Raw genomic sequence first — 22,462 nt, forward strand, 5'->3', positions numbered from 1 at the left:
GCACAATTTGAACATATTTCTCTTGAAGGAAAAAAATAGCAGACTTTTTACCAATGTCTCGTTGGAAAGATAATTCAGAGAGAATTATGTTTTATATCGAGGCTTTAAAATCTTCGAAAAACGCTAAAGATTTTTTGCATTGGGTCATAATTCTAGAATTTATCTTTTCTTAAAACTTTGAACCTCTGTGATTTGAAAATATACATCTACAAGCTTGCCATTAAGAGATAACATCTAGGGCCGTAACTCTAATTCAGAGAGAACAAGAAATGTATTAATGATACTAATTATATAAATTACATAAGTAACCACAAGGCTTGCATGATGACCACAAGAATTTCGTGTAATCGCTACAGGAAGCTAAAGGACACGACTTTTGTCTTTAATGACCGGTTGTTCTTTTTTCTAACTTCTAAACATAGTTTTCTTTAAAAAGGTTCCATGATGCGGATTGAAAGTTTCAAAGGAGGAGAGTTTCACGTTATTACCACTCCTTTTATGGGAACTGATACTCTCCATCTCATAAGCTTGGATTCTTCTTGTATCTTTTTATGCCGAGGATTTCGTATGTCCTTATAACTTCCTTTTCATTTTCTCGTCAGCATTTTCATCTTCTTTGTACTTAAGCTTAAGAAGTCTTTATAGCGATTTCCTACCCGTAAATTTACTACACTTTTATAACATCTGCGAAGGAGCTCACATATTAAGTTCCAAGCATTGGATTATATATACTTTTAAGACGCTCCACCACTTGTGTTTTTTCATCAATGAGTTACTTTTGTTACTTTTGTTGAACTGGCATTATCTTTATAAGTTACCAAGAGTCGGAGGTGATTGGTAGTTGCAATGAAATAGCGAATAGTGATAGATGGCATCATTTTGAAAATTCACACTTTTTTCAATACTTAGGTACAATGATTGTGTGGTCATCGCCTCTTGATTCACTTGGCAAGCGATTGCGTATCTTAGCCTGATTCAACCCATACTATGTGAGGGGATTTGTTCTCCTAATTCGTTTTTCAAGGGGAATTAGACTTCCATCGAAGAAGGGAGCATATTGAATAGTTGAATAGTAGAGCGTAGTTTGTGAGGGTTTCTTGTTGACGGTGACTTTTAGTATTATCGAACGAGCATATTGAATAGTAGAACGTTGAATTAGAAGGCGTCATCTGTACTCATCAATACGAATAAGTCAGGTTATGCCTTTTTACACCCCTGTCTCACAGGCCCACTAAAACTTTTTTCCTCAGTGGGATAAAAAGTCCTATTGAAATCCCGATGGGATATAAATTTTATTGTTTCAAGGTTAAAAAATCCACTGGAGATGGTTTCGGAGTGTAATTTTCAAACATTGAATTTCGAATGGGTATGAAATCAAAGTTATTTTTCCAGTGGAGCTGAAATTCCAGGGTATTTTACCCACCGAGGATGAAATTTTTGCCAAATTTTTCAGATGGGGCTAGGGTCCAAGTGGGTGTGACACAGGGGTTTCTTTTTAATTTCAAGAATCATTTTTAATTTTTCTAGAGAGTTACAAAACAGAAATAATAACCATGATACTAACCATGAAATCCAGTTATGTTTTTGGCGTTTTAACTCTCCTAACAGTAATGGCAACACAACTGGCCGCTGATGAAATGTTCTACCGTGTTTGTTACTTCACCAATTGGTCACAATACCGACCTGGTAATGCTAAATATACGGCTAAAAACATAGACCCTGGGCTTTGTACACATATAGTGTATTCATTCGCCAAGATTAATAAAGAAACAGTCAGTATGGAATTCACTGAGTGGAATGATGAATCTACAATAAAAGAGGTAAAAAAAACTAATCTATATACCCAGCTGACTCACAACGTTGTTTCAACGTTCATCTAACGTTATATGGACGTTGTGAGCGTTAGATAAACGTCGAAAAAACGTTGTGTGCCTGCTGGGTAATAATCACGTGTCTGAAACCTTTCTGAGTAGCGTTTTTGTTTTTCGCTACCGATTCTAACTCTCTCGGCTAAACTTTGTTTCGACGCTCGAAGAAATCATGTCATATTTTGGCTCGTCTAAGAGCTAATAGAAAATTTGATTCCTGTAATATAAAAAAGTGCAGTAAACCCTAAATACAAGATTCTTTGTAACTCGAACGCAGGGAACGCAAATTTAATCAAGATATGAAAAGCTTGACATCCCTGTCTCGGGCCCTCAGTCGAACGTTTTACCACAGTGGAGATGAAAATTTCCCAGGCTGTAGTTTGAGTTGAATTTGTCGACAGAACCCACAGGCACACAACGTTGTTTCAACGTTTATCTAACGTTGACAACATCCATATAACGTTATTTGAACGTTGAAACAACGTTGTATGCTAGCTGGGAAGAGGCCTGAAGCTGAAAACGAATTAGAGAGGTTTAAGTTAAAGAGATTCAAAGGTGCCTGCCATCGCAAGAAAAATAAATCTTCTCTGTTCCTAGCAACTCAGAAATATCTGAAAATATGTGAAATCAGATTAGTTGCCTTGATACATTTCCTAGCGAGACACTTATGAAAATATCACTACCTCAAAAGCTTAAACAAGTGGCTATATGGAATGGCTTCCGGTAACGGTAACGATTATAGTGTCATCATTTAAACCGAGTGCCATGTAACAAAACAAAGAATTAAAATCCCATATGGCATACAAAGTTCTTTTTAACGTTCATTGAAACAACGTTGTAGGGTGACTTGGGTAAGAAATTTTGTATCCACCAAGTTAGCACACTGCGTTGTTTTTACATTCATCTAGCGTTATATGAACATTAGGGATATCAGATGGACGTTGTTAGGACGTTAAGTGCCAGCTTAAGGCTAAAAGGATTGACCACAGGATACCATCGCAATAATGAAATTACTGTATGGCTTCCGGCATGGCACTAGATGGTGTCCGATTTGATTACGATTTAAACCGGGCACCATGCAACAAAATTATAATCCAAAATAATTACGGAACTAAAATAATCTTTTATGCTCATAGGCATAATATGGCTGAAGAAGTTAAATAAATTTCCCAGCTGATGCTCAACGTTGTTTCAACGTTCATCTAATGTTATATGGACGTTGTGAACAACCCACAAACTTTAAACAACGCTCCATAGCTGGTTATGGAACGGTGAACTTATATAGTCTTCTATTTTTCCAACAACTTAAACATCTCTCTAAAAATATGCGAAATCAGATTAATTGCCTCGATACATTTCCTACTGAAATACTTATTAAGGTATCGCTACCTCTTGGAGACGTAATTATTGGCTTTTAATGACCTCCGGCATAATACATCGGAGTCTCTGTTTCGAATAGCATTTGATTCAAGTGTGATGCAACAGAATCAAGAATCAAAAAAAATAACGCCAGGGAACTATTAGAATCCTATATTGACTCCATAGGTAAAGAAGTTAATTCATGGGGAGACTTAGGCAAAATTGGGTACGGGGACGTGCCGCTGGCCAGGGTTACTTTTTTAGGCTCTGAAGCTATCTGACAGAGTCCTAAATTTACTAATTTTAAATACGTGAATCTGACAGTGTCGACTTCTGGTTATTTTAGACAATTTCCAGGGTGGAAATTAGAAAACTAAAAAATTTTTCGTCTAATTTCAGTCATTTTTTAGTGCCACTATTCATGGTAAAAATAAGAAAGATTTCGTTTTTTTGTCCTGACAGGGCCCAATTTTCAAACTCGAGCGAGCGGCACGTCCCAGTCAGCCGTCAAGGTTAGCGCCCCGGCACTTAATTCAATGGAAATATGCAAGCTCTGATTAATTCCCTCCATACATTTCCTAGCGATACACTTATGAAAACTCCTTCCACTTCAAAATTAGTAATATGGCTTTGAATGACCTCGATGTCCGTCATTGTCTCCGTTTTGATTACGAGTTAATTCAATTCGAATGAAAGTCAAAAAAAATAATAATAATCCCAGGAACTGATAGAATCCTATACTGACTCCATAGTCATAATACGGTTGAAGAAGTTAATTCAAGACTTAAATCCAGAAAATATGCAAGCTCGGATTGATTGCCTTGATACATTTCCTAGCGAGACATTTATGAAAATTATTTCATTTTCAAGGCTTAACTATTGACTTTGAATGACCTCCGGCTAGGTACTCTGTATCCTTCGTTGTCTCCGTTTTACGATTACGATTTAAGCTAATAGACGATATCGGCTTTCCGAATTCTCCCTGAATGATTACCCATGATGCATTGCGCATAAAAATTCACGGACGATATTGACTTTCCGCGCAATGCATCATTGGTAATCATTCGGGGAGAATTCGGAAAGCCGATATCGTCTATTACCATGCTACAAAATGCAGAGATAAAATCCAAAAGAATTACGCCCAGAGGTCAGGATAATTATATGCCATTACAGTATGCATGTATAGTTATCTTTATAATAGTCCAGGAAAAAATGGCCAAAAACCCACCTTGAACGGAACTTTGTGAACCATGGTTTTTTAGCTTCCTATGTACCTATAGATCACGGTTTGGGATGGTTTTCAGGCTGAATAGGTGATAAAACCCTAAAATTTGACCTAAAACGGGGTCTTTTGCTCAATCAAGGGTCCCCCTTTACTAGTCGATTTTTCAAAGTGCTCAAATGAACAAACTTTTGTGCTAATCTGATAGAGCTCGAAGTGCTGAGCAAGAAAATGGGGTCAAATGCTTGGTTTTGAACATCCGTTGCGGAGCTAGGGCCCGCCAAAGTCGTCAAAAAGGCCATTTTAGCCCTTTTTCTGCTGACGTCAGCATTTTTCCTTCAAATTTTTAGGCATTTCTGACACTTTCGCTGGATAGCCCTGAAAGAGTACTTCAAGAAAATGGTATGGTTTGTTGGGTTACAAATTGTAGATCTCGAGATAATTCAGTTGGAAGTTCTTTGAAAAGTGCATTTTTTTGCTGACTCAGCACTTTTTATGGGATTTGTAAGATCTATAAATGGAATTATCTCGAGATCTACAATTTGTAACCCAACAAACCATACCATTTTCTTGAAGTACTCTTTCAGGGCTATCCAGCGAAAGTGTCAGAAATGCCTAAAAATTTGAAGGAAAAATGCTGACGTCAGCAGAAAAAGGGCTAAAATGGCCTTTTTGACAACTTTGGCGGGCCCTAGCTCCGCAACGGATGTTCAAAACCAAACATTTGACCCCATTTTCTTGCTCAGCACTTCGAGCTCTATCAGATTAGCACAAAAGTTTGTTCATTTGAGCACTTTGAAAAATCGACTAGTAAAGGGGGGACCCTTGATTGAGCAAAAGACCCCGTTTTAGGTCAAATTTTAGGGTTTTATCACCTATTCAGCCTGAAAACCATCCCAAACCGTGATTTATAGGTACATAGGAAGCTAAAAAACCATGGTTCACAAAGTTCCGTTCAAGGTGGGTTTTTGGCCATTTTTTCCTGGACTATAAGTTAATTAGCCAGGATTTAAAAATTAATCCAATTACGAAGAAATAGTGCAAAACATTACGTGGTTAGCATGTAGTTTTTACTTCCTTAGCCGCTTTTTTTTTATAAGAACAAACTATATAAGAACATAAGGCTTCGAGGCCCAAAAATTTAAGAACATTCTAAAAACATACTAAGGCTTTGGAGACTTAAAAACATGCAATTTCTTAAGAAAGTACATCAAAATGCTCAAAAAATGCTCAAAATAAGAACATTTTAAGAACATTTTTAGGCTTCAAATCCAAAAAACTAAGAACATCTGAAGGCTTCGAAAATTTTTGACGTTCTTATAAAAAAAAAACGTGTAGCCGCTTTTATTTCAAAAGTAGATTATGAACTGTAAATCACGTGACTTTCCTCGTCATAATGACGCTATTTCTTTACTTGAAGAAAGAAGGCTTCCCCTTTAGAATTCAACTCAATTCAGCCAAGATTTGGTAATTGGACTTCAGCTTTTCAAAATGGTACCGGGCCGGGGGCTGCTTAAAAAGGCAGTCTCTCTAAGAATAACAAAATTAACAAAAAGTAAAAAATAGTCTCTTTAAGGGTCGGGATTTCCCCTTTCTCTGGTACTTTTAAGGGTAAGAAAACCATAAAAACCATAAAAATTAAAAAAGGTTAGCATAAATTTTTCGAAAGTTGTTTCTCTAAGGGTCAATTTTTCACAGCAAGAATTTAGTCTCATTATAAGTAGCTTCAGGTTATTCGGAATAAACTCCTTTTTCCTCGGAAATTCAAATAACCGAGAATCTACTGTACTATGAACTAAGAGATGGAATAAAGAGGTAAACTCTAGTTTAGACGGTCGACTCTTTCTGCCCTGCCTATTCTAATTGTTAGAGTAGGCAGAAAGAGAGCACAAAGTTGGTTGTTAAAATCTTTGCTTGGAAAGGTTTGAAAGAAGACATTGCATTGACGTCAAAAGACCAAAAGAGGGCTATGCATCGACTTTAGACAGCCCACTTTATGCCAACTTTAATCCACAATTAGAATAGGCAGGGCAGAAAGTCGGCCGTATAAACTAGAGCTAAAGGAGCTTTGAATTGTCCTATAAAATAACTCTTAACCATTTGCTAATATGCTATGTATTATCAGGAATGAAAAGGTAAATGGGATGAACAGGCCCATCAAAGTGGAGGTGTTTTTTGCGAAAATACCAATTTAAAAACCATTCTATTTTACAGGTGATGGCACTAAAGAAAGCGAATCCAAATTTGAAGATTTTACTCGGTGTCGGTGGTTGGAACCATGAAAAGAAAGATAGTCCTTTCTCAGCCATCTCTGCAGATACAACTTCACGGATGATCTTTGCACTGAATGCCATCTCACTTCTTAGGAAGCACAGTAAGCGGTCAATTCTTAAACACTTTTTTGTAAGAAGTAAAACTAGGTAGAAATTTCATTGAATAACAAAGTCTGAGAGCAGGAACTACTCTTTACAAAGGAAGAGCAGCTAATTCTCTATAACAAATATAGTTATTTTAAGGCTTTAGATTATTGTTGTACGGCGGTTCTGGAAATATTTGGATATGTTATTATACCTAGTACCGATCATGCCTTATTTGGTTCTTTTTTGTGTTTTACATTCTTTGAAAAATATTGAAGTCGACATCAATCAATCAATCAACCATTTAGCCGTAACTTAGAAGTTACATTGGCTAGTCCTATGGCCCGGGGGTAGGATTCTTATAGCAAGTCTTACTTCGTTTGAGGTCAAGCCAACACAGTGCAGCCTGGTTACCGAAGACCCGTTATTGACCCACTAATTGCAGAATTTCTTAGTAGTACTAATTTACTGACCGAAATTGGATAGAGAGCTGAGTTGGCTCTGGTCACGAGATACGGATTGATGACATATGACATCTCCGGAAATCGAACCCGCTCGCTTATCACGAATGCGAATTTCGTTTGTTCAGATATAACTCGATTGTACAAACAACCTAAATAAATTTATCTTATGTTTTCAATTTAGAATTTGATGGTTTGGATCTAGACTGGGAATACCCAGCAATCCGAGGAGGCTCACCACCAGAGGATAAACAACGTTTCACAAAGTTGTGTCGTGCATTGAGAGACAACTTTGACATGAATGCAGAAGTTTCCTCGAAGTAAGATTATTATATGATAGAGTAAAATGCAAACACAGCGGGGTCTTCGTAACTTGAAAACGATAGGAGCGCATATTTTTTTGAAAATTCGGAAATATTAAAGAAGGGAATATTAACCCTATTCGGACTAGGGGGGGGGCTCTTTCTGTTCGGAGGTCGAACTATTGCTAATAGCTCCTGAAATAATAGAGCTTTTGCCGTGAAATTTTCTGTAAATTCCTTACTTTTATTTAGCTTCAAAATAAAAAAAAAATTGACACCTAAATATTTTCACACCTTGAGCATGATGACATTTCTGACAGTAAGGTGTCACAAAAATTGACACTTTTCCAATACAAATTTATTTTCTTTGTCAAATATATCGTTTAAACCGTAATTTATTGAATATTTAGGATAAAGTAAGCATTTTAAACTCAGGCAACTTTTTTCTAAAGCCTTTGTTAGAATACAATAGCTATTTATAAGAACAAAGGAAATTTTCGGTTTTTGCTCACTTTGGGCATGATGAGTGACGTCATCAAAAATAGTTCTGAACCACCCCTAAAAGCCTAGGTTGAATAGGGTTAAAGAGACATTCGAGTTATAGAGGTTCGAGTAAAAGAGACTCCACTGCGATCTCTTTCAAGACGACGGCGACCGTGAAATTAAATCATTAATAAGCCCTGGATTTGAGGGTGGTAAAAGAATGTTTTTCAATTCTGAAGAATTTCCAAATATTTTTCACCAGAAGAACACGTTGAGTTTGACAAATAAAAATATCCATCTTCAAAAGAGGGCCTATAAAGACTTTAATAGAATGGGATTGATCCGACATCATCTTGAAGAAGTCGACCTTTTTGAATTTTTTATGAGTGTATATTATTTTTCAATTCCAGGCCACGCCTCATACTTTCTTCTGCAGTTGGTGCATCAGATAGAATCGTTGATAAAGCTTACGAAGTCAGCGAAATCGCTAAATATCTTGATTTCGTTAATCTTATATCATACGATTTTTACGGTGCATGGAATAATTTTACATATCATCCAACTCCAATGAATGGTTCTGAACTAACAGTACCGAAGGCCGTTCAGTTATGGTTAGACCGTGGTATGCCTGCTGAAAAGATTGTTTTTGGAGTCTCTACTTTCGGACATAGTTGGACACTTGAGGATAAAAGTCAAACAGGTTTCTATTCACCAGCTATACTCAAAGAAGGTGGTGGTCAACCAGGACCTTTCACTGGAGCTAAAGGTATATTAGCATATTATGAGATCTGCACTACCAAATGGGACAAAGTTATAGATACAAACATTGCTTTAGCACCATACGCTTATAAAGGTGATCAATGGGTGGCTTACGATGACCAAACGAGTATCCAACTAAAAGTAAAAGATGTTATTATTAAAAAGAACTTAAAAGGCTTTATGGTATGGACCCTGGATTTCGACGATTTTTCAGGACATTTTTGTGGCCGTGGTCGTTACCCTATTATTAATGCTGTAAAAACGGCCCTCATGATTGAAGAGCTCAGACGTAAATTTACTATAACAACAACAACGACCACACAAAAAACGACAACGACCACCCCTAAAACTACAGCTACCAAAACTACCACAACAACAACAGCTCCAGCAACGACTTCTCCAACAACGACAACTCAAAAAACGATAACAACCACTCCCTCAACGACAACAACCGTCCCAACCACGACAACAACCATCCCAAGAACGACAACTCCAACAACGACAAAGACCACTCCCTCAACGCCAACGACCGTCCCAACAACGACAACGACCACTACCTCCCCTGATACAACAAAACAAGTAGTAAAAGAAAAAACCACCACTCCTAAAACAACGACCACTCCTGAAAAAACAACGACTACTTCCGAAAAAACAACGACTACTTCCGAAAAAACAACGACTACTTCCAAAATAACCACTGCTGAAAAAGCAACGACCGATGCTGAGAAAACAAAAACAACGACCACACAGACAGAAAAATCAACTGTCGAAACACGTCAAAACAGACCGACAACGCCACAGAGAAACCCTGGTACAAATGGAGAGTCGAGCGATGCTATGACCAGAACAATAAACATTGCAATGATATTGTTCACAATGATTCTTGCAATCGTCTCCATGTAATATAGAATACTAAAACATCACAAAAATGTTCAATCATAATACAACGAAAAAATCCCTCCATGGAAAAGCCTGCAGAAAAAGATTCTGACAAAGATTCTGAAATTGAAAGTTATTAGTGATACTCCCTTCTCAATGACCCGGTAGGATTTCTCTAACTGGTATGGGTGTTAAAATAACGGACTGAAACTTGATGGGGATTGATATTCCCATGTTTTTATGGCTGGGAGTTTGAAATCAATTGTTTTCAAGTCAGAAAGTCAGAGTATAATTTTCGATTTGGGACGACATTTTGGCGATTTTTTCAGTGGGAAGGTTCCAACCGGCCTGTAAGAAGGGAGTGTTTATTTTTCAGAAAATAAAGAAAAAATATGCTAAGAATTTCACCATCATGGAATTTTGCTACTCAAGCTAAGAATGTCATTTTTAGAGCATTCTAAATCATAAATTGCCAATTACCCCCAAGTAATAAGAATGCTGTAAGAATATTTTAGGATGAATCTCCCAAAAAAAGTTAAGAATATCCATGATGAAATGGATTTACACCATTCTTATTAAAAAAAAGCGTGTAGATAAGTGTTTGGAATACGTTGTTAGCCAGGTTTATAACCAACCCAGCTGGCACACAACGTTGTTTCAACGTTCATCTAACGTTATATGGACGTTGCAAGCGTTAAATAAACCTTAAGATAACGTTGTGTGCCAGCTGGGAAAGGTTATAGACTATGGTGGGAATAATTCAGACTCAATACCTCGATTCAGTATATATAAAGATATATTACACCATTTTGCTTGTAAATAGTACAACATTCTTAATCTTTTTATAGTATTTATTACTTAGAATAAAAATCTAAGAGATAATGAAATTTGCTTTTTCCTGACCTTCCAGGAGCTGTTGGACTCTTCCTAGAGGCTTGCTTCTATACTTCAGAGGCCAAGAGCACCCACTACAATAAATTTGGAAAATCTTATAGCATTTCTTTTCAGAATGGTTATTATTATGCTATAAAATGACATTGGGATGAGTGTTTCACTTTGAAAGTGTTGTAGCTTTTAGGTGTATATAATTGAGTTTAAAGCCTCGAAGTGGCTAGAGAAGAATCTTTAACCTTTCTCAAGTAAATTTCTTCGTTTTTAAGAGGCATATTTTTCGGCGATAGGTTTTACTTTTAATCTGGTGATTGTGTGAAAACAATGCGGGTCACGCGTTTTCAATTGGAAATAAATTGCTTCATTTCCCATCCAAGAGTTTCGAGTCTAGCCCCTTTGGGGCATTGTACCTTTAGGGTGAAGGCTCAGTGTTCACCGCAGTGACACATGTATAAATGGCTATCTACAATTATGGTCAAAATATATTGACATTTTAGTGTATTTTAACCTTTTTCAGAATTTAAAGCTCGGGCGAGTATTGCTAAAACTCAGACTTAGTAGTTTAACGCGCTTATAAAACATTTGTGGTATTTAAAATTTCGCAGGGAAATCCCCTTTGTCTCCAATATTTTGTCCATGATTGTATTACCCGGGGGGGTCACTCGATTTCGAAACCACGGTATGTGCCGCGCAAAATCTGCTTTTCAAAATCGTACCCTTACAGTTCAGTTCAATGTGGCTGAAAAGGTACCTCGCATTTTCTCTTGATTTACCCAACCCTTATAGTGCACTATATTTTTCAGCTGTAAATCTAAGTGAAAAAAGAAGCTTGGGAAATTTTCTGTTTCAAAGAAAAACTGAGAAAAATGTTCTTGTCAGCTGTCAAACTTTTTCAAACAAACGAGAAGTGAAAACCTTTCTTTTTATCAATTATTTTGAATTTCTTTTAAAATTCGACCCTTGCAGTGCAATCTCACAAAAACACACCCTTACAGTGCATTTTGGGATGCTGAAAAACCCCACCCTTAAGTGCGGCACATGACGTTGGCCAGATAATATAAGTGCCCCCCGGGTTGTATTAACCAAGGATAGACCCTACAGGCTACTTTCCTCTCAAGAGGAACATATGTATATTTAATATTTTGACTTTTATAGATCTAAATTTGATTGAAATTTTAATGTTTTCTTTCTTAAAAAATGACACCATAAGGTCTTCTGTTTTTAAAGCAAGAGGAAAGATTTTTGTAAAATTTGATTCTCATGATAATGATTTTTTCTCCAGATTCTAAGTTTCTTCCTTTTTTAAATATATCTTTAAAATCGAAAGTTTAAGATTTTAACTAAGTGAGGGACGCAAAACACTTTTGTAGATATATTCGTGTAAGCTACTGTCAAAGATTATTTATTTAGTCGTTAATTAAGATATGTTATTGGCAAAAACGTAAATAGCAATGATATTTTGGATTAATTTAATGGTTTACTACGTTTTAATCTGCCAATCGGACCTTGTAAAATCAAACCAATCTCAACAGAACTCAACAAGAAATAGATTATTTCAAGAAAATGAAGATAAAAACATACCAAAACTCTCAAATGAAACTTTCACCAATAAAACTATAACCAATGAAGAACCATCAATAGAAGACGTTGATGTTGACGATGGGAGAGAAATTGACGGTGATGACGATGATGACAAAGAAATAACATATTTTGATAAATTATCACCTTTGCATCGAAAGAAAATTGTGGTAAGTTGCCGACAACCTCGTGCCCAGTTTTAATATTTTTTTGGTTTATTTGTCGATTAACCCTGGCATCAGCTAAAAGTCTATTCTAAAAGAAGATCTGAAAATAAAACCATAGTCAAAAGATTTGTTAAGGGATCTGAAGATAAAACTTTTTTTTTGGGCTCCTTGACATTTTTAACAAAAAAAATTGTCTTTACAAATTATTTGGAAATTCATTCAGGTCTAAAAAGTTGAAATACTCTTCTTCGCAAAAAGTCGTTACACAAGAAGAATAGAATTTTTGTTATATTGATAAAAGGTTAAATTTGGGTATCGAGGGTGGTTATGAAAATGGGGTTTTCAAGAAATTAATTGTATTGAAGTGCCAAGGATATCAAAGTATAATTTGGTTTCATGTTTGATTTATCCTTAACTTGAAAATTTCCATAGATCAATATTTCTGAGTTTTTAAGGGATCTATAAAAATGGTGTTATATTTTAACAACCTCCCTGGATATCCAATAATCATAAAGTTTGTACGGAATTCTATTGAGCATATCTAAATTATACTAGCCATAGCTTTCACTAACTGCCACCCGCTAGTACAAATGCTTGTAAAAACTAATTAATGCTAATTAAGGCTTTTTAATGCTTTATAGCAAAAGTTTGGAAATGATTTGGAATAGTTAGAATGATTCTTCTCAACAGCATTTTTTTTGAGATACACGTTTTTTTTTTTAAGAAACACACTTTTAAGAAACATGAGGCTCAGAATGCCTAAAAACTAAGAAACATCTAAGAAACATGCTGAGGCTGAGAATGAGAAAATAGCATTTTTGAATTCGTTTTTTTTAAGATCCTTCCAATCAAGGTTCCAGAAATATACATACATAACAGTTAGAAACACTTGAGAAAGTCAGAAAATCAATATAGAAGATAGGAAAGTACTGTAGATTAGTCAATTAGACTATTGTATTATCGACATGCGTCCTTTAAGCTTGACAAAGTTTAGAAACATGTAAGAAACATTTAAGGCTCAAAAGGCCGATTTCTTAAGAAACATTGAGGCTGCTTGGGAAAACTAGTTTCTTAAAAAAAAAAAAACGTGTATCAATGAATAAGCTAACATACATGAAACATATGTTTTTTCTAAAAATGTGAATTACTTTTTACAAAGAATAAAATACAAATCTTAAAACATTCATTAGGAAAAGTGTCCAGGTAGAATCAATTACAGATACTAAACCAGTCAAAAGACATGTAACTATATTTATTTCAACTAATTTGAAATATAAATGAAACATAGTAGAACTAAACAGCATAAGAAATGCTATGAGCCAGAAACATAACCAGCAGGAACCAAAAATTGACAGGTAACAACGTACTTAGGAGTTTTTCCAACGGTTTAAAAAAGGATATCGTGATCCAAAATTGTTTACATTAAATGGATTTACCAGTAATCTAGAAGCTGTAACGGCGTCGTATAAAGGATGGAAGATGATAGGACGTAACGTGGTAATAGTATCAGTAACGAGGCAATAATGATGAGCAGGAAGCAGGTATTAACAGGAAATAGCGTACATTCAGGACTTTTTCCAACGGCATGAAAAGGAATCTCATGGACAAAATTGTCTACATTAAAAAGATATGCCAGTTATCTTGCAGTTGTAACACAGCAATATCGTGTAGAAGGATGGAAAATCATGACGTAACGTGGTAATAGTAGCAGTAACGAGGTAATATTGCGTTGTCAAGGTAAACGAATCCACATTCATATAATAAGCTTAAATGAAAAATAAGAAACATGAAATTAGATTCTATATATAATGAGTGTACTGAAATTTCCTCAAAATAGTACACAAAAAGTTCTTTCAATTTCCGATAATAATTTCCCAAATAGTGCCTGGTAAGTGTCAACAAGAACAAACGCTTAACATAAAACTGCATAATAGATCTATTAAAGCAAGCATCGCACACTTAATGAAAGAAATGTACTTACTGTCAAAGTACTATAATACAGGATATTTATGTATTCTTGCTGGGAGTAGAGTCTACTGAATGACGATTGTTGAATTATTTAGTTACAGTGAATTCAATTCTCAACAATAATCACTTTTGTCCATATTCATTCATTGTTCTACTATTATCATTTTAATCATTGTTCATTATTGCTCTGTGGTAAAAATTAAACATCAATTCGTTCACATTATTGTAATCACTTAGAACTTGGAAGTAATAAATGTAAATTCAAATCAATAAAATAAAATTTGTACAAAATCATAAAGTATCTCAAAGTCACAAATGACGAGTCTTGACTGCAGGAGAGACTACTTCTTTTTAAATTCTTCCAGAAATTTCCACGCATCTACATCTTCTTCCTTTCCTGAATGTTAACCAATCGGACAAATTTTATATATAAGCGGATAGGAAGAAATGAAAACCCGCCCTAAAAAGCAGTGTAAAATTCCCGCGGCGCTTGACGTAAAAAATAAAAGCCGTCCTGGAAAAAAACAAACAATACCGAACATTCACGGAAAAGACTAACTACGGATAGGCTTGCGCGACAACAACAACAAAACAAAAATCCGAGATTCCAGTCCAACAATCCTTGCGCCTGAAGCTATGAGTGCCTCCTCACTCGCTGACGCTCGTTGCGGGGGCAATTACTTTTCAAGGAATATAGTAACAGAGGAAGCGCAAATTACGGTCTTTGATTCTCAAGTTAAGCCCTTAAACACCCCTGCGTCACAGACCCGCTGGGGCCCCAGCCCCATTGGAAGATTTGTCAACATTTTCGTGCCCGTTGGAAAAATACCCTAAAATTTCAGCCCCATTCAAAATTCATTGCTTAGAAACTGCACTCCAAAACCATCCCCACTGGATTTTTTAACCTTGCATCAATAGAATTTTTATCCCCATTGATATTTCAATTGTAATTTTTATCCCCGCTGTTGGAAAAAGTTTTACCGGGGCTGTAAGACAGGGGTATCCTTAACAATTTTCCTCTTCTCTCATCCTACAGATCAGTGGCTACATATTCGTTATTGGTTCCTCTCTAGGAATCATTTGGATGGTTGTATCGCACATCAGAACAAAACATATCTTGAAAAAACACAACGAAGAACTGGTACGCTCAGTACGTTATAACTATCTTATGTTCTCTGCAACGATTAATGAAAATCAGAACATTTTCTCGGTCAAGAAGAACAGACGAACCCAAAAATATGAGAACAATGTTTCATTGCCCGGAAAAGTTCAAAAAGCTAGTAGAATACATTAATAAAGAAAAACAACAAGTTTTATTTTTATTTTCAGCAAAAGCTTTTCGGTAAAACCATCTTCAGTGCTAGATGTTTAAAGAGTAAATGAAATTCAAAAAACATTAATTGCAAGATCATCAAATGGAAGTAGAAATTTATTCTCTTATTTCGAAAAAAGAAAACCTCAAAAATGGCAAAGTTTTGCAGGTCTTGGGCCGGTAATTCAGGTTTTGGACCGTTAAATCAGGGCTTGGGTCGCTTACGAAAAAAAAGTTTGCAGTGGCGATGACGGGATTGCTACCCGTTTAGTCCATCAAGTAAAAAAGTGGTAACTGGAAAAAATCTACGCTTTTATGATCACAGCTTATACTTCAAAACAAACTATAAAGATATAATACTACAGGCTTCTAAGGCAGGAGGCTTCAAAGTACAATCATGGTCAAAATCTAATGAGAATTTAGTTTTTATTTCCTCAATTTTCGAAATTGGAGTTTGCGGGCGAGAAAGTCCCTTTTGGGAGTTTAAACTCTACCCTTCCAACCTAATTTAGAGCGCTTCCAAATCGTTTGCGGTTATAAGATTTCGTAGGAATTTGTCTTTTTTCTCAAATATTACGACGATGATTGTACCTCTGTACAAAAATTTAAGTTTTTGGTTCTAAATGATAAAAAAAATTTTCGGCTTCATTTTTCATCTTCATTTTCTAAAAACTTAAATATTTTTTTCCACAGAAATTATAGTGCTTTGAATATTATATCTTTTTAACGGTTAATCATATGTTAGAATTGAAAGATTTGTTAAACCCAGACGGTACACAACGTCGTATCAACGTCCATGTGACATTTATAACGTCCAAATAACGTTATTTGAACGTTAAAACAACGTTGTGTGCCAGCTGGAAAAATCAAAAACAAAATAAAGATTTGTGCACACTTAAAACGAATGGACTAACTGTAATTTATAACTTCTACTATCAGATGCAGGATTGTAGGAAATTATTAGAAACATTTATTGAGAAATCCAGAAGGTTTGTATGGACCCCGGCGTGCTAATCAGATGAGGGGGCCAAATCATGTCGCCCATCATGGTTGGAAGATGAAGAAAACTTTCGATTTTTCACCCTTATTTTACCCCCTTAAACGGTATATTTCAAATTATTGGAGGGTCATTGTCCGAGGAAAAAAAACCTCGGGGTTCAATTGAAAAAAGTTCTGGAAGGTTTAAAATTCCAAAATAACCACCTCAAAGTGGTAGAGAGGGTAAAAGTAAAAATCTTCCTGGGATATTCAAAACAATTTCATGTATTTTGAGCATATGTACAGGTCTGATCTAAACAAAAATTAGGATAATTTGATAATTCAGTAATTCAATAATTTATCTAATCTATGAAACATAAATAATGTGTAATATTTATTTATTTACAGTTGTTTACAGCAAGGATTTTTGCCGATTTCTCGTATACTAGCTATGTCCGCAGTAATGATATTATTGTTCACTCTCCTTCCCTCATTAAATGATTTCTCGAAGCATTTTTATTGCATTTCTTATCGAAAATCACTCATCCAATTCCCAAGAGAGACTTAAAACTTTCCTGTGAGAGTCAGATTCTTTCACTTAATTGCTAATTGTAAGTCGTTATGACGTTTCAAGCTATGAGAAAGATGCAAAAGACGTGTTGTGTATAAGAAACTTAATGTTGACACCGGAAATTTTCAAACTTCAACCTAAAAAAACCACTTTACCACCACGTGCCTCCAAAGGATTTTCATACCACAGTGGAGCCAAGACACTCGAGTCTTATCTATGTTAATTTCAGCTCTTCTGGGGACAGTCTTGGAAAGATATTTCCAATTGAAAATTTCGTGTCACTATAAGCACTTTGTCTGAATTTCTTGTCTAATGATGTTTTTCTCACATTATATTTCACAAATGTATCCAGCTCGGAATGCTAGCCTTACTTTCAAACTTTTTTTCTTCAAATGTACAAAGAAAAAGAGCTAGAGAACTTTTTAAAAATAAGACTGATAAACATTTTTAAAAATCAGACATCTTCGAGCCGCCATGACAATTGTCCTTTGCGGACAAAGCTAGAACATCAATTGTTTTCTGAAACAATGAAAATACAATGATCGCTCTCCATCGTTTTATGAGTCGTTTATCCAGTGTATAATAAATCTTTGTTTACAGTGTGTCTTGAGAAAAATTGTTATAAATATAAATATATTCAATATAACATGCATTTACATTTTTTGTAAAAACATCATGTCTTAAGTCAAACCATGTCTTGTTAAGTTACTCATTTGAAACGATAATGTCGTATTATTACACAAATTTCAGGTTTCTTACCGTATGACGCTAAAATAGCGCAAAATATTGATCGATGGCAAAAAGTATAACCTAGAGGTTCACTTTTTCTAATATCCGAACGGGTTCAACGTTATTCCCGGTAGGGTATCTAGGCGAACTAAGAGATGAGTATGTACCGCATTTTAAGAGCGCTTTTTTTTTGGAGCCGGTAAGGCTTGGAAAAATCAGAAATATTAAATCACACTTACTCCCACTAAGCGTCGGAAAAGTAGGAAAATATCAACTTTTTTTCCCCTTGAAAGAACGAGATTTGGTCAAATTAGTCCTGATAGCAATAAGGGATGAAAGTTACCAAAATTTCTTTTTTCCTCATTTTTAGTCCCGCTAAGTCTGGATGTACTCACCCGTTATTTCGCAATCCTAGTACCCCCTAGTAGGCTATTGTTGAACTTATTTCTCATAAGTTTCAGATTTTAGATAAACTCCTGCCGACTGACACTTTTTCCTCATTTTTAGTCCCGCTAAGTCTGGATGTACTTACCCGTAATTTCGCAATCCTAGCACCCCCTAGTAGGCTATTGTTGAACTTATTTCTCATAAGTCTCGAATTTTAGATAAAATCCTACCAACTGACACCCAATGTTCTCCATCTAAGGCTCTTTCAACTATCATAACGTCCATATAATGTATAATGCGTAAAATATGAGATGTATAACGTCCTAATAACGTTAGATGATGAATGATGAAATGGTATCTTGGTCAGCTAAGCTCAACATTCTCTTTTCAGTTATCCTTGTACGGGTAGCGGGATCAGAAAGCCAGCTCCCCTTGTCGTGCACGTTGTTCCGTTTGCGCAAAATTTCGGACCGACTTGAGTTAATCCATTGCGCAATCTTTTGTAGAACTTCTTTAAAATGTAAAAATCTTCAAAACTAGTGGACGTATCTTTAGTCATTGTTTGGTTCCTAGGTTTTTCAGTTTTTCGTGTGTCTGGTTTATCTCGCGAATCCGTTTTACTAAGGACGTCAATACTTTGTTGTATGCGTTTCGATTCTCTTATGAATGGGTCACGTAATTTTTTAAATGTTGATGGATCATTCATATCATATTTTTCTTCGTCTCGAAATCGCCATGTGATTGGTTTAGGTTTGATGAGTGAATCTGTTAAAATCTAAAAGAAAATCCGAATATTCGATATAAAGTTGACTCGAACTTGAATTTAGACTAGCAACTATTCTGTTGATTAATCATGTCAGAGGGCGGGAACATAAAGGTTGCGGGCATTTGCTAGAATAGGAACTGCTTAGGAGAACGAGAAAAAGTTGGCGAGAGACCGCTGATTAACAGCTTTCAGCCCTATTGCCGCCGAAAAAGTTTCTTCTTATGCTTGCCTATCTACTACGCTCACTTTTCTCGCATGATACTGTTCCAGACCGACTGGGGTGCTAGTCTAACTTGAATTTGGAATCTCGTTAGTCTGAATTGCGGAAAGATTTGAGTTATAGAAAGCATTTTACGAAGGTATATCATCGACGGGGACTGCTAGTCTTCAGTCTATTAGTCTTCGAAATATATTGAAAGGTTCGAATTATTAGAAGTTCGAATTAGCCACTTTATATTGTGACGCCTAAAATAATTTTTGATCGTTGGGATCCTCAATTCTAGGACATCAATATATCCCTGAGCTGGATATTTAATAAATTGGACACCGGTGAGCTAGGCTGTTACTTCTAGTTCTTCTTTCAACATGATCTCATAAATATCTATAGTTATAAAGATTAAGTATCTATTGGTTTCTATGTTTCTCTTTCCGTAGCTCTGCCGTCTGATGTTTTTGGTGCCCACCTTTCGACTCTTCTCGACTCTTCTCTGGACTTCTTTCGACTTTTCTGGAACTCTTTCGATTTCTGTGGGGTTTTCTGATCTTGGGTATTTATAGTTGTCAGTTATATAGGTATTTAGAGGACTGGATTTAGAGCCTGGTATCAATAGTCACGTTGGTTAAGTTGCCCGCGTTCATTCATGCGGTTAGGCTTGCTTCCTATGCAGTTAGGATTGCTTCCTTGATTCCAGCTCATAAATCTTTCAGCGTTTCACCACTCGTGTGATTGATTGAGGGACATAATTACGGTCAGGATTTTCGATTTTCTCTTCCTAATTTTTACTAGTTCTTTTAGATTTTACTAGTTCCTTTACAATATTAATATCAATTTCAATCAATCAATTAATTAGGAGTTGACGTAACTGAGAAGCTACATATTGTAAAATGTTTATTGACTAAATTTTTCGTTGAAATTCTTAAACAATACCGAGTTTATGTATGTGTGTTTTTCAGCGACGGGGAAGGTAAGGTTCTAATCAGTCTCTCGTCCTCAAAAGTGCAAATACATAAACTCACTAATAGCGAAGCCTGGTCGGCTCAAAAAATTCCTTTTCCCTTTGGCCTTTCATTAGATTCATTTAATCTAGAGAACAACACCCCTGTCTCACAGCCCCGGTGAAAACAAAAACAACACCGTAAAATAAAAATATAAAAATGACCATACCATATAGAAAATTAAAATCCAGTACAAGGCTACCATCTCTGATTCTTGATTTTTTCCTTTCTTCTCAAATGGCCAAGCGTAAATGAGAATGCTGATCTTACGCCCTTCCTTTTAAATGTCCGTTTTCCACCAGCATCAAGGTTTAGGACAAAACTCATGATTGTTTGTCAATATGCTTAGTGGCATCTTTTCATTCAATAGCAAACATAATAATTAACTATTGTACTTGAATAATATTCGAGCAGGTCTCCCCATACCCATACATATTGTTTACAGCGATTAATTAACAAAAGAGGGTAATTATTAATGACCAAAGGGGATTTCCCAATTTTGCTGGTACTGACATGAGATGTTTTGTTAATCTTTTAAAAATTTGTCAGAACTTTTGAAGTAATTAAAAAATGTTAAGAATCTTCGAAAATATTTTAAATATTTGAAAATATTTTTGTTTACTATATTTTCATCACATTTGTTCAATATGGTTCAAAAGAAAAGCCTATTTGTATGACAAAAATGACAAGCAATATAGAGGCGGTGTTTTGGATATTATAACTTATAGGAAGAATCGACAATCTGATAACAAGGTCAATATTTGACCATGAACATATAAACGACTGGACATCCATCTCCTTTGTCTTTTTGAAGATAACAGTGCTAGCTTCGTTGCCGCCTCGTTAAAATCATAAAATGAAACAATAGATTTTGATGATATACCACTTGGGAATATCTTGCTAACAACGTCAAAACTTCGACTAAAGTATGTGTTGTTCTACTCTTCTCAAGTCTTTTATTTATATCATGACAAAGATAACAGAGGCAGAATCATCGTCAGCTTGTCAAAACTCCGACTAATATTTCTAAATTTTGACTTAAAAGTGTCGAATAATTTTAGAGAGTGTCACATTCTAATTTTGATATTCTTATGACACAGGCTCTCAACTTTCGCAAGCTATTTTTTCAAGTCATTAAAAAAAATTATTGGAGTGACAAAAGGGATTCAAAAGTATACACGCAGTTTAAACTCTGTATTTCAGAGTTGAAAAATGTTGATAAAATATATTGCAAACTTGTGAAAAAAATTCGAAAATAACGTTTTTGTGAATTACGAGTAATGTTCAAGCTCTATCAATCCTTTTACCTAAATAATTCAAAGAAATAAAATTATGACGGAATATTGTCGGATTTTTCATACCAATTTTGAAATACAGGCGGGAACGAAGCTCGCTTCAAAGATACAATAAAAGATAGATGTCCAGTCGTTTATATGTTCATGATTTGACTAATAATCTCCCTAACATTTTACAAGCCTAGCCTAAAATCTCCAAGATTTTATCATTCAAAACTTCGAAATTTTCAGAATTCTTTCCATAAATTATCTACACTGTATACTGCATTTCATCAAAACAGCCAGAAATAACTTGTTTTTCCTCATTCTAATGTCTGTCGGAGTAGGTATTTCCCGATTTTGCCGGTATTCATGGTATTTATGACGTAATGTTTTGTACGGAAGCACTGAAAATAGCCAAGGCTTTTGCCATACTAGTTTTATTGCTTAAAGATTCGAAATTACTGCAAAAAAAAACCGGGGTTTTTTGGGTACATCCGTACAAAACATTACGTCATGAATATCATGAACTAGTCAAGCATAAAATGAAGGTCTTATGGAACAACTTACTGCTAATTTGTCAAATCTGACTTTTAATTGAAAAAAGTCAAGAATTTTTCAATCTAAAAAAATCAAACCGCTTGTCCCAAAAAGCACATATTCTTATTTTCCCCATTTTTTGATTATTTCTGTCCATTTTCCTATGAAATTCGATGTTTTAGAGTCCGTAAAGCCTTAAAACGTTTTTAACTTGTTCTTAACATTTTGGCCATCGAAGCCTTATGTTCTTATATAGTTTGCTCATATAAAAAAGGTGTATTAAAGTACGTGCTGATAAAACAAATTCTATATTTAGTTGTTTGTTTACAAGTCTGAAACCTAAAAATATTTTTAAACTCTATTTTTTCATCCTTAGGTATTAAAAATAGAGATATG

At 35.3% G+C, this 22,462-nt stretch overlaps 1 protein-coding gene and 1 long non-coding RNA gene across 2 annotated transcripts; one reads left to right on the plus strand and one right to left on the minus strand.

Moving 5' to 3' along the window:
• Window positions 1-1,531: 1,531 nt before the first annotated feature.
• LOC136797843 (chitinase-3-like protein 1) lies at window positions 1,532-9,751 on the plus strand. The gene is made up of 4 exons (XM_067054426.1): window positions 1,532-1,820; window positions 6,664-6,823; window positions 7,452-7,587; window positions 8,463-9,751. Exons 1-4 carry the CDS (start codon window positions 1,554-1,556, stop codon window positions 9,712-9,714), a joined length of 1,815 nt encoding a protein of 604 aa, XP_066910527.1. The 5' UTR covers window positions 1,532-1,553; the 3' UTR covers window positions 9,715-9,751.
• A 4,255-nt stretch (window positions 9,752-14,006) lies between these two features.
• On the minus strand, window positions 14,007-14,604 carry LOC136797844 (uncharacterized). Its single transcript, XR_010845304.1, has 2 exons — window positions 14,308-14,604; window positions 14,007-14,091 (listed from the first exon to the last, which is right to left on the minus strand). It is a non-coding gene; the product is annotated as an uncharacterized lncRNA (long non-coding RNA).
• Window positions 14,605-22,462: the final 7,858 nt, after the last annotated feature.

This window comes from Clytia hemisphaerica, unplaced genomic scaffold (genome assembly GCF_902728285.1).
Source record: "Clytia hemisphaerica strain Z4C2 unplaced genomic scaffold, Clytia hemisphaerica genome assembly, whole genome shotgun sequence".
NCBI classification, from domain to species: Eukaryota; Metazoa; Cnidaria; class Hydrozoa; order Leptothecata; family Clytiidae; genus Clytia; species Clytia hemisphaerica.

What these genes read in the sequence shown, in the direction of transcription:
- LOC136797843 (XM_067054426.1), top strand. Translation starts at nt 1,554, where the DNA reads ATGATACTAACCATGAAATCCAGTTATGTTTTTGGCGTTTTAACTCTC. An exon ending in ATGAATCTACAATAAAAGAG is followed by an intron (nt 1,821 to 6,663) that starts GTAAAAAAAACT and finishes TCTATTTTACAG; the next exon opens with GTGATGGCACTAAAGAAAGC. An exon ending in CTCACTTCTTAGGAAGCACA is followed by an intron (nt 6,824 to 7,451) that starts GTAAGCGGTCAA and finishes TTTTCAATTTAG; the next exon opens with AATTTGATGGTTTGGATCTA.